A 13,122-nucleotide genomic window follows, 5' to 3' on the forward strand; every position below is an offset into this window, starting at 1 on the left:
ACATAGCTTTTAAGTATAAACGCTTTTGCCCTGGCAATCCTCTGAAAATAAAAGGGCACGCACAAACTGTATTGATGTCGAAATTGAGTGTAAAACTGTTCTATCTATTAAGCCTTTTCATTAGAGATAAAATTGTTTCATGCAGTAAAAAGTGTTACAAGACGCAGATATGTTTCCAATATTCTGGTGTTATACTCAAACAGCCAATGGAATAAATGAAGTGTATTCATTCGTAACTAGCCGCAGGAAATTTATTTGAATTTTATTGGACACTTACAAAGGTCAGGGAAGGTGAAAAGCTGGCTTAATACAGCGCACGCCGAAAAATAATATACTTTGGAATATGCTAACTGTAACTCTACAGTATATGTTAACTATGGGGTTTCAACTAAAATATTTGGCAAACATAATATAAATCATTTCATGTACATTTTACTTCTGTAAAATGATGCATCCATACCAAGAAAGGGTAAAACATTTTTTCACTGACAAATCACCATATTTGTTGTATCAAATGTGTTACCAAGGGTGGTGTAACAATAAAATGTTTGTCTACATATGGGTCTCCTATGAATATTAAGTCAATTGGATTTATATTCCTGTAACTAATTGCCAACAAAACAATTTAAAAAAAAACTAACAAACATGTTTTTACAAAGTTGTTTCAGTGCTCACAGAATAACATCCAATAACTCTTCAAACTTGTCTAAAGTCACGTTTTTACAGGCATTTTACAGATTTTGTGAAGTTTTTCCCAGTTTACTTGTATAACTGAACTGTGATGTGCTGGTATTTTTATCAAAAACTCAAATAGTCAGTAAACGAAGACTTGTTTCTATGGTGATGTTATTAAGATTGTCCTTTAAGGCTTTATATTTTTTAAGGATAGTTCAATAACAAGTTTTATAAATTTCATCTTAATTTTATCTTAGAATGAACTTTCAGGACAGCCCTTGTATGTTTTGAAAGCCCATACACAGAATTGTACATTCAGATGTATTAAAGTATTGTCGCTGTCGTTTTCAACCTCGTAGCTTCAAAATTTTCATTATTTTTTTTCGTCTTTTCCGAATATATGAAGGCTGGTGCGTGTTTTGTGTATATCTCAGAGCTCTATGCCAATCAGAGTCCCTGAAAAGCCACGTGACGAAATGTGTAGCTTGATTGTTGGCTTTTTTTCGGGCGAAAAGTCGTAGCGACGTCATTTTGCCTATAGGTACGTCATTTCGTTTGGACAAATTGACAAAAACGTTTTTTAATTTGCAGCTATGAGGTTCCCTATCAGGAAGAATTGTAGTTCTCATAAAAATGACAAAAACTGTGGTGACAAAATATCGTAGCTACCATTTCTGAATATCAGTATGACTTATCAGTATGAGTTACGCGTCTACGGCTTATACCGTATTTTGCAGCTTCATTTGTTTTGGTATTTTTACAGAATTTCAATTTCTAAAATATCGTTATAAAAAAATGTGACGGTTTTTTTTCTCTCTCCGGAAAATTGGCATTTTGTAGCTACAAGGTTTGCGAACAACAGCGACGGTATGTTCATATGAAATATAAAATGATCATTTTTAATTTCAAAATTGAAGCGCATGTTGATATGTTTTATGTTATCCTGATGAAAACCATTTTTGAAAAAAACAAACATGACCCTGCATCAGTCTGAGATATAAAAGCATAATAGTATGGACTTCGGAATTTAATGTTGGGTTTGTGTGAACATTTGGACCCAGACTGCTTCTGTGAGGCAAACTTGCTTGCCTAGTGGCTAAGATACAAACCACCCTGGTCGAACTATCAGTTTTAATTACATGTAGGTTCTAGCAGAACAAATTTACATCATCTAAGAAATAGTTCCAAAATACGTACCCATTTCAATACAGTTGAGAATTACACATCATCAGAATGTGCAAGCTTCCATTTAAGGTTAGAAATGCAATATGGTTTTAGATGCAGTAGGGTATAGCAATATGTAATCGGTTAATCTTTTTAGTCAATCTGTTCTTCAGAAAATAAAGATTCAAAAGAAGGTTTGTGTTGTTTTTGATATTCAATCCTGGTTATAATCCTAAGGAAGTTTATATCTTATGCCTATAACACATTGTGTTTTTCCAATTCTATTAGTTCACAATTTTTTCTATCCTAACACATTCAGGAGTAACTTTTGTGACCTGAGAGTATGAAATGGTACAAAAAACACACACATCTTAATACCATTTGTAGTTATAATATACATTAACAAAAACATACTAATGTCAATGCTCATTTATTGTACTGCAACAAAGTATATAGGTTGAAAATAACAGACATAGAGAATAATAGGTTAGTGTTGATTTAGGTCAGGTTTATCCTGCGAGGCTTGGAAACAAAAAGCACAAGCCTTGGCGAGTGCTTTTTTGTTTCGTGCCGAGCAGGATAAGACCTGATCTATAATCAACACTAATCTATTATTCTAGTTATCCCACTTTTTATTCAGTAAACCTTTATATTTAAACAAACTTGGATATTTTCGCTTGATTTAGGACGTCATTTTGTCGAACATGACGTCATGACGTGCAGTTGATTATAGCAGAAATTTAATCAACAGGGCTTTAATCAACCAAATTCGCTGTAAAAGTGGATAAAACTAGTAACACAAATTTGAAACACTGGTTTGCGCTACCCTGAGTTACAAATATGCAATCCATCATTTTTCATGGAAATCATCCTAACATAAAGCATCGGTTGTTTACAATTTATGAATACCCCACAAATGTTGTAACTCCTTACAAGGTATAATTTAAGCCACATTCTGGAAAAACTAAGCTTAGATGCATGTACATAAAGTGTTGTCCCAGATTAACTGATGAAGTCCGCTAATCAGGGACAACACTTCTGCTTTTATTGATTTTTTTGCTTACAGGAAGTCTCTCTCCTTACAAAATCTGGTGTAGGTGGAAAGTGTCATCCCTGATTAGCCTGTGCAGAATACAAAGGATAATCTGGAAGGACACTACACAAATGCATTAATCCCAGATTGCCCAGAATACTACTACAAATAATATTATCAACGTACAATACATATCGGTTGGTTGTTGCTTGAATATTACGTAGCAATCAATTGGGAAGTTTCTTTTAATGTCATGGTTTGACGAATGAAAAATGTAATAGGTTTGTTAAATAAATTTACTTATTATTATGCCCAACCCTTCGAAGAAGAGGGGGTAAATTGTTTTGCACATTACTCGGTCGGGATCGTGGAAAGCAAGCCGTCCACCATATGGGTTTTCGGATGATAACTCAAGATCCGTGACCTCCTAGAATAAATGAAAACGTCATAGTGTACATTGATCCATGACTCGCAGATGGAGACCCCTATTGATTTCAGGTCACGAGGTCAAGAGTCAGACGGTGACTCGGCAGCAGTAAAATGGTTTTCCGGATGATAACTCAAGAACGCTTACGCCTAAGATCAGGAAAACTTCATAGGTACATTGATCAATGACTCGCATATGACCCCTATTGAAATTTTCAGGTCCACTAGGTGAAAGGTTCAAGGTCACGGGTGACTCGAACAGTAAAATGGTTCCGGATGATAACTCAAGAACGCTTACGCCTAGGATCATGAAACTTCATAGGTACATTGATCATGACTCGCAGATGACCCCTATTGAGTTTCAGGTCACTAGGTCAAAGGTCAAGGACACGGTGACTCAAAACCAGTAAAATGGTTTCCGGATGATAACTCAAGAATCCCTAGGCCTAGGATCATGAAAACTTATAGGTACATTGATCATGACTCGCAGATGAACCCTATTGCTTTTCAGGTCAAAGGTTCACAGGTGACTCGACACAGTAAAATTGTTTCCGGATGATACCTCAAGAAGCTTACGCCTAGGATCATGAAACTTCATAGGTACATTGATCATGACTGGCAGATGACCCGATATTGATTTTCAGGTCACTAGGTCAAGGGCACAGTGACAAAAAACATATTCACACAATGGCTGCCACTACAACTGACAGCCCATATGGGGGGGGCATGCATGTTTTATTTTTAAGTATGATGAGATTGTTGACCTCATCATAATCTTGTCCTTAAGTGCCTGCTATACAATCAGTTGACTGGATCTGATGACATTGCACAAGGGGTCACAGTCAAATGTGTCGAACTCGTCATAATCTCGTCCTTTAAGTGCCTGCTATACAATCCGCTGAATGATCTGATGACATTGCACAAGGGTCACAGTCCAATGACCTTTGCTGGAGCCAATCCAATTGTGCCTATTAAATTGTGGTATATAAAGCATAATAAGCTATGAACAGACTAAAGTGACTGTTGGTTTGTTTCATCACACAAATTGGTTGTTGTTTTTTTTCTTTAAACTTGAAAATTAACCAGAGATAAATTCAAGATGTTCAATTAGAAATAAAGAGCAATGTCATACAATGCACGCAGGGACTAAAAATTTATGTGTTGAAGGTCACTTGAATTTGAACTGTCATACAAAGTCTTCAGATTCTAAGAATGCTGTATCTGATTTAAATGACAGCGGTCAGATAATAGAACAAAGATCTAATTTTACAGTAATGTTTTGAAAAAAAGTAATTAAAGATTATGTGTTTACTGTTAATTGTTATCCAATGCCATTTATGTTATGCTAAAAAGTGAAGTAAAAGACATATTTTATATTTTATTTAAATTGGTGGAATATAGTAAACATTCTAGTGAGATTTTATGTAATTGGTTTATAATAGTAAATGAAACCACAATCAACAATGGGCTCAAAACGGTGAAATCATGTTAATATTTTGATGTTTCTTTGAGCACTCTTGTATAGTGAATAAAACATTATACATTTATAGTAATAAAAATATACTCCTGTTTATCATATGACAAATTATCTGAATTACAACAATTGCTTAATAAGTTATAAATGTATACCAGTGTTCTTAAATTGTCTTGGCTAGTAAAACATAAATTATTTAACTCCTTAAAAGTTGTATTGAAGATATCATACTTTTAATTAAAATGTAGTGCTAGTTCTTTGACCACCAAGTCCCATATCTTTCTTTCATATTTTATGAGTAGTTACTTTTCGTCAACATCATATATAATTAAGATTTGAAAAGCAAGCAAAATATTTCACATTAAAGCAATTTTCATAATATAGATATAACCCTGTTGGTGCAATATAAGACATGTAGATTAATTAGTATATTTTTTACATAAAACAATAACAACAATAAACATAAACAACAACAAATAAATATAAACACAAACAGCCGCAGGTCAATCTCAATGCAAACTTGCAAGCAAAGTGAGTGTTTTTGAATATAGGTGCATGTAGGGATAGGGGTGTAATTGTGGGCTATAACAAACACCTAGAAATTGTTGTTCCAATTGCAGAGTCTATAATACAGATAAATTCAATCTCAATTCTCAAACATTGAATGAGATTCTGTTACTTATACTAATGCATTTATTGCCAAGAATTTGAGAAATTTGAAATCAAAACATATATGATAAATGTTTCATGACTTATCATTTGTATTTCATATCTTAAACATGACTTTTTTATGATTTGAAATAAATAAAATAGACAGTCCTCAAAAAGTCCCATAACAAACATCAGAAATATGATCATGAGTTTATGTTTCTGTATAGTCAAACCTATATCAAAGTGCCTACAATATTAATGAAATGTCTATGATTGTGGCTAATTAATGAAGGCAAAGTAAAACACATCAGCCTATTAAACATCTCTTGACTGGTATCTTCAATATGTAAACAATAAATCTACATGCCTAAGCGGGTCATTTCTATGTATTTTTTTTTCTTTGTCTTCTGTACAAGACAAAATAATTGTCATAATTGTTCTTTAAACTTATTGATATATATATTTAAAATCATACTTTCACTGTTAAAATTTAGAAAAATTCTTCAAAGAGTGACATTGTTAACCCAAACTTGTAGAATTTATCAGAACATGTTGTTTGCCATTATTTTTGCAAGACAAAATTATTTTGCATTAATTATGTGTTAAAAAAGTACAACTTTTAACTTTCCACAAGCAATGTTAGTTTAATTCCTTAATATAAAAAAATATTTAAGTGAACAAGAACAAACCAACTAATTTTACTCACTAATTCTCCAACAACAACACTGAAGCCCCTCATAGGTCATGGCCCTTATTCACCAACCCATGCTTAGACTTAAGAATAAAGAATAAGCTAAGAACCAAGACAAATATATCCAGTGTTTGAATATAACAGGCTAAAAATGTTGTGCATAAAAAATGATGTAGATAGAGGTGGTGAATGCAAAGTTTGACTAACAATTACAGTAGTTCTTGAATATAAAGAATATTGTTTATTCTAAGACTTAAGTGGTGGGTGGATAGGGGACCAGATGTACAGATATGTGCCTGCCACTCTTTTATCTCTACAAGCATTACCCCTAAAAACACTGTACTGGGCCATGACGTCCCAACAAAACACATAGGGATTCATATTTGATAAGCCTGCCATACTTTCACATATACCTCAACAATATTGCACAGCAAGCCAATTAATGATGCCTCGTTCTGGGAAAAATGGGCTTAATCCATGTGTGTAAGTGTTGCTCCATATTAGCCTGTGCAGTCTGCATAAGCTAATCAGGGAAGATACTTTCAGCCTTGACTGAATTTTTGTTTAAAAAAGACTTCCTTTAAACAAAAAACTAAAAAAGAGCGGAAAGTGTCATTCCAAATAAGCCTTTGTGTATTGCACAGGCTAATCTGGGATGACATTTTACACACATATATTATGCCAAATTTTCTCAGAACTAGGCTTAATATAGCAACAATCAGTTCACAACAATATGATATTACGCAGTCAATAATTATTCATTCCTTTCATGATGGCATTCTTACATATAGCAACTTATTTCAATGACCATACATACTTTTAAGAAAACTTTCATCAACCAGAATATTATTTTATTTTCTATACCAATAGTTTTGATGACACAGAATACATTTACATATAATTCTTTCAACTTATTCGGTTAATGCTGTATTTCAGACAAGTATAAGACATGTTTTACTGTACTCACCTTCTTAATGGCAAATATTGTTATCTCAGACAATCAGCCCATTTAAACATTTGTAAATCCACATAAAATATTGCGCTCCAGATACGTTTTGTTCAACAAGGTAAATGTTCATTCTTGCCGGATAATAAATGGTAAATGAACACTAAGTTAAACCATGCATTGAATAACAAAATTAAAGCCACTTTCAAATTAATTGGTTCGAAAAAGCAGACAAATAAATATAACTGATAATGCTAAGTAATGCATTTTAAAAATCCAAATTAGAAATCTTAACACACATGTAGTTGCACTTTTTGGCATAAGAAATATTGTATGGATCTATTTTTATTTTGTATGTGTATGCTGCAAGCTGAAAGTGTTGTACATGAAATTTATTTTTGTCAGCATCTTTCAGCGCATAATTTACAAAAATGCAAGACTTATCTGGTTTTCTCTAACATACAATATGAATATTTCAAAGTATTTTTAACACAAAAAAAACAAAATTTCTATTTTACAAAGTTAACACAAATCACAATCCTCCATTTCATTCTACATCTCTCTGTAGGGCAATATGTACAGAAACACAGGTTTCGACACATTCTGGTAACAAAGAAACAACCAATGCCATACAACTGATGTCATGCAAAAATGGGTCTCATTCAATATGCAGCATAGTGTCCAACCAAAATGCACATCTGCACAGTCTGGCCTGGAGCGACCCTGTCTGCTATAAAGTAGCACAAGTTATCGTGGTCTCAAAAGCTGACAGAGAAGCTCCTGACCAGACAGGTTGATTGCACTGGCTGGTGTGAAGCTTCAAATGCTGCATGTGGCATAAGACCCATTTTTGCATGACATGGCTCATGCATATCTTATTACAAATTAGCATAAAAGCCACTTTTGGTTAGCATGTGTTAGTAGAGATGTGATATTGATCCAGGTACTTTTTCATCTTAAATCCAGGGGTTTGATTAATGCTTTCAATATGGGTATACATCCCCATTATTGTTATGTATACCCTGTTATTATATCATAAATATTTAACAACACTGTCTACTTTTATAAGCCTTATTAAAAATAACATAAATTTTCTCCTACTTTGAGAAATAATCATCAAATATAAAAACTGAGAAACTCTTGCTATCCCATTTTACTTTGAAATATAAAAATTCTTCATAGAATGGCTTTATACCAAAAATACACTTAAAAGACATTTACGATAAATTATTCCAACAATATTCTCAGGCTATTTATCCCCTCTCTCCCCATTCATGTATCTCCGTCCGTCTGTCTGGTTGGTTGGGTGGTTGTCATGGTGCCATAGGACTGTGCCAGAGTGCTTGAGGCAGACTGCACAACAGATGTACCCTGGGGCTCTGTCAAACACTCGCCACAAATTGCTGTAAGCAAAACGTAAAAAAACACAATATATTATCTATTATACATATGATTACATGCACTTGTTTTAATCATAATACATAAGACACTTCTTGCTTACATTTTTTACAAATTCATGTTCTAAGCTCCACTTAAGATTTGATTGTTAATTTTCATTAACCTCCACACAGAGATGAAAGCAATATCAAAAGGCTGTGAAATCATAGCCATTCACAAATGATGGTAAAATAGATGTTTTAGTTAGTATGAATGGCAATAATATTTTGTGTTTTGTTTTGTGAATATGTTATGGCAAATTGTATGAGTAATTTCCCTAGGCGAGAAATTGGATTCATAAAGATTCACTTTTTTAGGTTAAGTACAATAATCATACTTTAATTCCTACTTGATTACAAAAAATCTCTCTAGCAATTGAATGGAAAAACTTTATTAATGGAATACTTTTAAGGCAACACATACAGCTTTTTATGATGTTTTCTATAAATATATTACCTGATTGGAATCTTCCCTCTTGTTTGAGAGACCTGTCTGTTCTCCAAGTTGCTGGAAAGATGGATAAAAACTTGAAAATCTAACACGACTCATACTTACAAAGGTTACTTTCAACTATAACATGTCATGCAGGTTTAATAAGTGTACAATTTTAATAATATACAGAGGATATATCTAAGGAAAATACACTATAAACAGCTACTAAATCAAGTGCTAGGGTAATGGTTATGATTCATAAGTATGGTGAAGCATTCCCTTTTCAAAATGAATTAAATCTATATACCTCCACACATTCTACATGAATGTTGGAAGTCGAGAGCAAAAATGTTATCTCTATGGAATGTTTCAATGTCAGATGAAACAGTCTCACACTCAATCCATGACATACCTATATGACTAGCGCTATGCGAAAGTGGGACTTATATCAAGCGTGGTCAGTGTGGCTCCTGACCTCATCAAATTCACCCCCCCCCTCTACTGCAAGGTCAATCTTCCTAGGTTTTTCACTATTTATTTTTTGTAATGAACCGCCTCATACGTTGGGACTGCAATTTGAACTAATTTTTGGGAGAAGAAAATCTCAACTTTTGACTGAGTTTATAGGGTGTATTATCAATAAAGCCATTTATTTCATATTTTGTTCAGCTTTGCCTTTTTTTTACTACAATCCTCAACATAATATGCTTATAGCAGCTAAGCACTAACTACAAACCATAAGCAGATTTAAAGGGAACATATATAGGTTAACACATTTAAAATATAGAAGCATCATTTGGCCTAATTAAAAATTATAATAAATAATTCTAAAACAAGAGATGTGTTTGTCAGAACACAACGCCCCCTACTGTGCCGCTTTAATTAAACTTTTTTTTATTATATCCCCATGGAATATATCATTTGGCAGGTACAGATCCATTTCACTAGAGAAGTAAAATTTATATTACCGTACTTCCCTTGTGAAAATGATCTGTACATTCCAAATGATAAATATAAATTATCTCCCTTTAAAGCTTGTTACTTCCCTTGGATTTGTTTTTTGATCTTTGATCTTGAAGGATGACCATGACCTTTCACCACTCAAAATGTGCAGCTCCATGAGATACACATGCATGCCAAATATCAAGTTGCTATGTTGAATATTGCAAAAGTTATGGCCAATGCTACAGTTTTTGGACGGACACACAGACTGACAGACAGACGGACTGACAGTTCAACTGCTATATGCCACCCTACCGGGGCCATAAAAATATCCATATTACCCAACCTGCGAAATAGTCCATTTTGCATTGCAAAATACACATAACACAGTTGAACTGTATGACAAGGAGGGATAACAATGAAGAAGTATGCATGCTAAGGCTCTCTCCCATGTAGAAAATAATTTGTTTTTCCTGCATTACTAACTATAAATGTTACTGTTCATTAAAAAATATTTATGTTAGCATTGTTTAACCCTTTCTCACTCAGAAGCAAAGTGAAAAGGGCTATGTGCAAACAGCATAAAACCAGACCAGCCTGCAAGTAACTCGCAGTCTGTTACGGTTTTATGCTGTTTGCTGCTCATCAGTATCTATGGGTTGGAAATAAAGCCTATAAAATGTTAATCTAGTAATAAAAGTCTTTAATTAAATTTAACTTTTTGAGGGACAACAAAATGCGTCAAAATACATATCTAAGTGGTAATTGTTAAGGTCCCACTGCGTCAGAGGAATATCACAGGTGAGCTGCACGATTTTGAGTTTAGCAAGACAAACCCAAGCATTTCATGAAAATGTGTACAGTATGGTTGGCGCCCCATCACCTCAAGATGGATGCATGTTCGTTAATTCTAAATACTACTCGTGTGGGTCTGTGTATGATATGTTTGACCTGGATGTATCTGGCATCAGATGCATGGCGGTTGCAAAGCCTTTACACAAAAATTCTGCGAGTGTTAAACATTCCTAAGGTTGTCAGTTTGACCATTGCTTTAAATTAGATTCATATGGTGTCAGTAATGCATATCAATATTCTATTGGTACATTAAATGTCATGTTTTGTGAGGAACTAGTCAACGAGCCACCACATAGATACTGAGTTACTGTAATTACAAACACCCTATTTTTAGCCAAAATAATTATTTTTCGTGACTATATTTTCGGACAAACAGATTTTCGTCCATAGTTAATGACTCCAATTTTTCGGACATTATATTTTACAGCGCTAGTTTACTAGATTTCCTGTTTTCGCGTATATGGGACCCTTCGATCATGAAGTTTTACAACTCGATTGGTTAACGTAATAAAACCTGGCATAGAATGCCCTGAGGGAAATGGAAAATTACAATTGCGTTATTGGGTAGATTTCCATGTATACCTGTAAAATAAACAATGGTTTCACCCAACAACCTTTGAAATGATATCGTATTCAGGAAGCAGTATGGTTGTTTTTTATGACGTTTTATATACCATTTCAGGTAAGTGATTGCAAATAGGTGAAGTTGTACTTTATTTAAAGCAGGGAAAGGAGAGTACAACAGAATAAAATTATTGCACATTTATTAATTGTTTTTATTTTATACGAATAACTGACAAACAACCATAACACGTATGTCTCTAAATTTTCGGACACTCGTAATTTTTTAATGTTTTTCGTATCTAAATTTTCGGACAAAAAAAAAATAATTATTTTTCAGTGTCCGAAAACTAAGAATAATTACGGTACATGTAAACACTATTGCTGGTAGCTCTTACAAGCAAGGGTATCCCCTGGCCCAATTATTGTGTTGCGCATGTACAAACCTGTGTGACTGCTATGTTGGTTTGGTTATGGTGGGCAGGCTGTCCCACCAGATTTAAATATAAATTAGATTACAACTTACATCAATCAAATGACACTGTATTCACTATTAATGAGTTTTATGATATATATAATATTATGTAATAAAATCCGTTCTTTTTTAAATGCAACATTTTGCTTATTTTTTGTTATGAACACTTTTCTTTACATCCATATTAATTTGTAAAGCTGGAGAAAAGTTTTGAGCACTATTTGTGACAATATTTTCGAAATTTTGATTGTATTTAAGGCCATTTTAGAACATTTTAGGCGCTTGAAAGTCAACTTTTCAGCCAAGATGCGCCTTTTAAAAAAAATCAAAGAAAAAGAGGTATTACTTTTAACAATACCTGGTATCTATTAGGGTTAAATGGAGTGATTGACTGGAAGCATCCAAAGCACACTTTCCCGAAGAACACAACCAGAATGATAAACAGGATTGCATCAGAAAATATGGATATGGGTTGATCCGTGCCTGAAAAAGGTAACAAAATAGTGTTGTTTGGTTTTTTATGCCATTAACATAAATTTGTATATAAAGTAAATATAAAGGTAAACAACAATAAGTCAGCAACTCTTTTTACCAATATTTGAAATTTAAACTCATGCCCATAAAGTAAAAAATATAAGATAAGTATAAAATGTAAATCAATGCAAAAAATCAAATATTTATTCGTTCCTTAGGTTTACAGTAAACTTAATATTAAATGAAGTCATACAATTTGAACTATCAAACTATAAGTGACTCATCTAGCAAGGTAATTTATTAATTGCAGTTTTTTTGTTTTGTTTTTAAATCAGCTGCCAGATAAGTGAACATATTTCTGTAATGAGGCAAGTTCACACAACGCCATAGAAGCATAATTAATATCTAAAATAACGTTCTCTATACTTACTTCCTCTTATAACAGAGAAGAACACAAAGTTGAACTGCAGAAAGATGACAGCAATGATGACGTAGTTGACAGCAGTTGAGTGGATGTTGGGGCTGATTTTTGATGGCTTGTAGGCGAAGTACAGGTTGTATCGGTCCACAAGGTGCTTGAAGACCATGTACACCAGGCCTGGCCATACATACATACATAGAGGAGATTAACCCTTAATACTATGATACATATTTTGACATGTTTGTAGTCCCTTAGAAAGATAAATTTCATTAAAGACCTTCCTTACTAGATTCATGCTCTTGCACATAGCCATTTTCACTTTGCCTCTGAGTCAGTGGGAAAGGGTTAAGTGAGAAATAGATTAACATGATGTTTATTGTGATGTTAATTATGCTAGGCTTCAACAGAACACATTAATACAGAGCAGCTACTGTGAGTGAGAGTTGGATAAAGCTAATGTTTATC

At 33.5% G+C, this 13,122-nt stretch overlaps 2 protein-coding genes across 2 annotated transcripts in view; one reads left to right on the top strand and one right to left on the bottom strand.

The window, feature by feature from the left end:
- The window catches only part of LOC127873303 (serine/arginine-rich splicing factor 4-like), a 252,711-nt gene that overhangs the window by 61,196 nt on the left and 178,393 nt on the right, over positions 1 to 13,122 (top strand). The gene's annotated exons all lie outside the window — the stretch shown is intronic.
- The window catches only part of LOC127872091 (calcium permeable stress-gated cation channel 1-like), a 70,313-nt gene continuing 65,633 nt past the window's right edge, over positions 8,443 to 13,122 (bottom strand). Inside the window, exons 22-25 of the mRNA XM_052415421.1 lie at positions 12,667 to 12,834; positions 12,121 to 12,245; positions 8,954 to 9,004; positions 8,443 to 8,463 (exon numbers count right to left, since the gene is read on the bottom strand). Coding sequence (XP_052271381.1) covers positions 8,443 to 8,463; positions 8,954 to 9,004; positions 12,121 to 12,245; positions 12,667 to 12,834 — 365 coding nt within the window. The remainder of the gene's footprint in view (positions 8,464 to 8,953; positions 9,005 to 12,120; positions 12,246 to 12,666; positions 12,835 to 13,122) is intronic.

Source organism: Dreissena polymorpha, chromosome 3 (genome assembly GCF_020536995.1).
Source record: "Dreissena polymorpha isolate Duluth1 chromosome 3, UMN_Dpol_1.0, whole genome shotgun sequence".
NCBI classification, from domain to species: Eukaryota; Metazoa; Mollusca; class Bivalvia; order Myida; family Dreissenidae; genus Dreissena; species Dreissena polymorpha.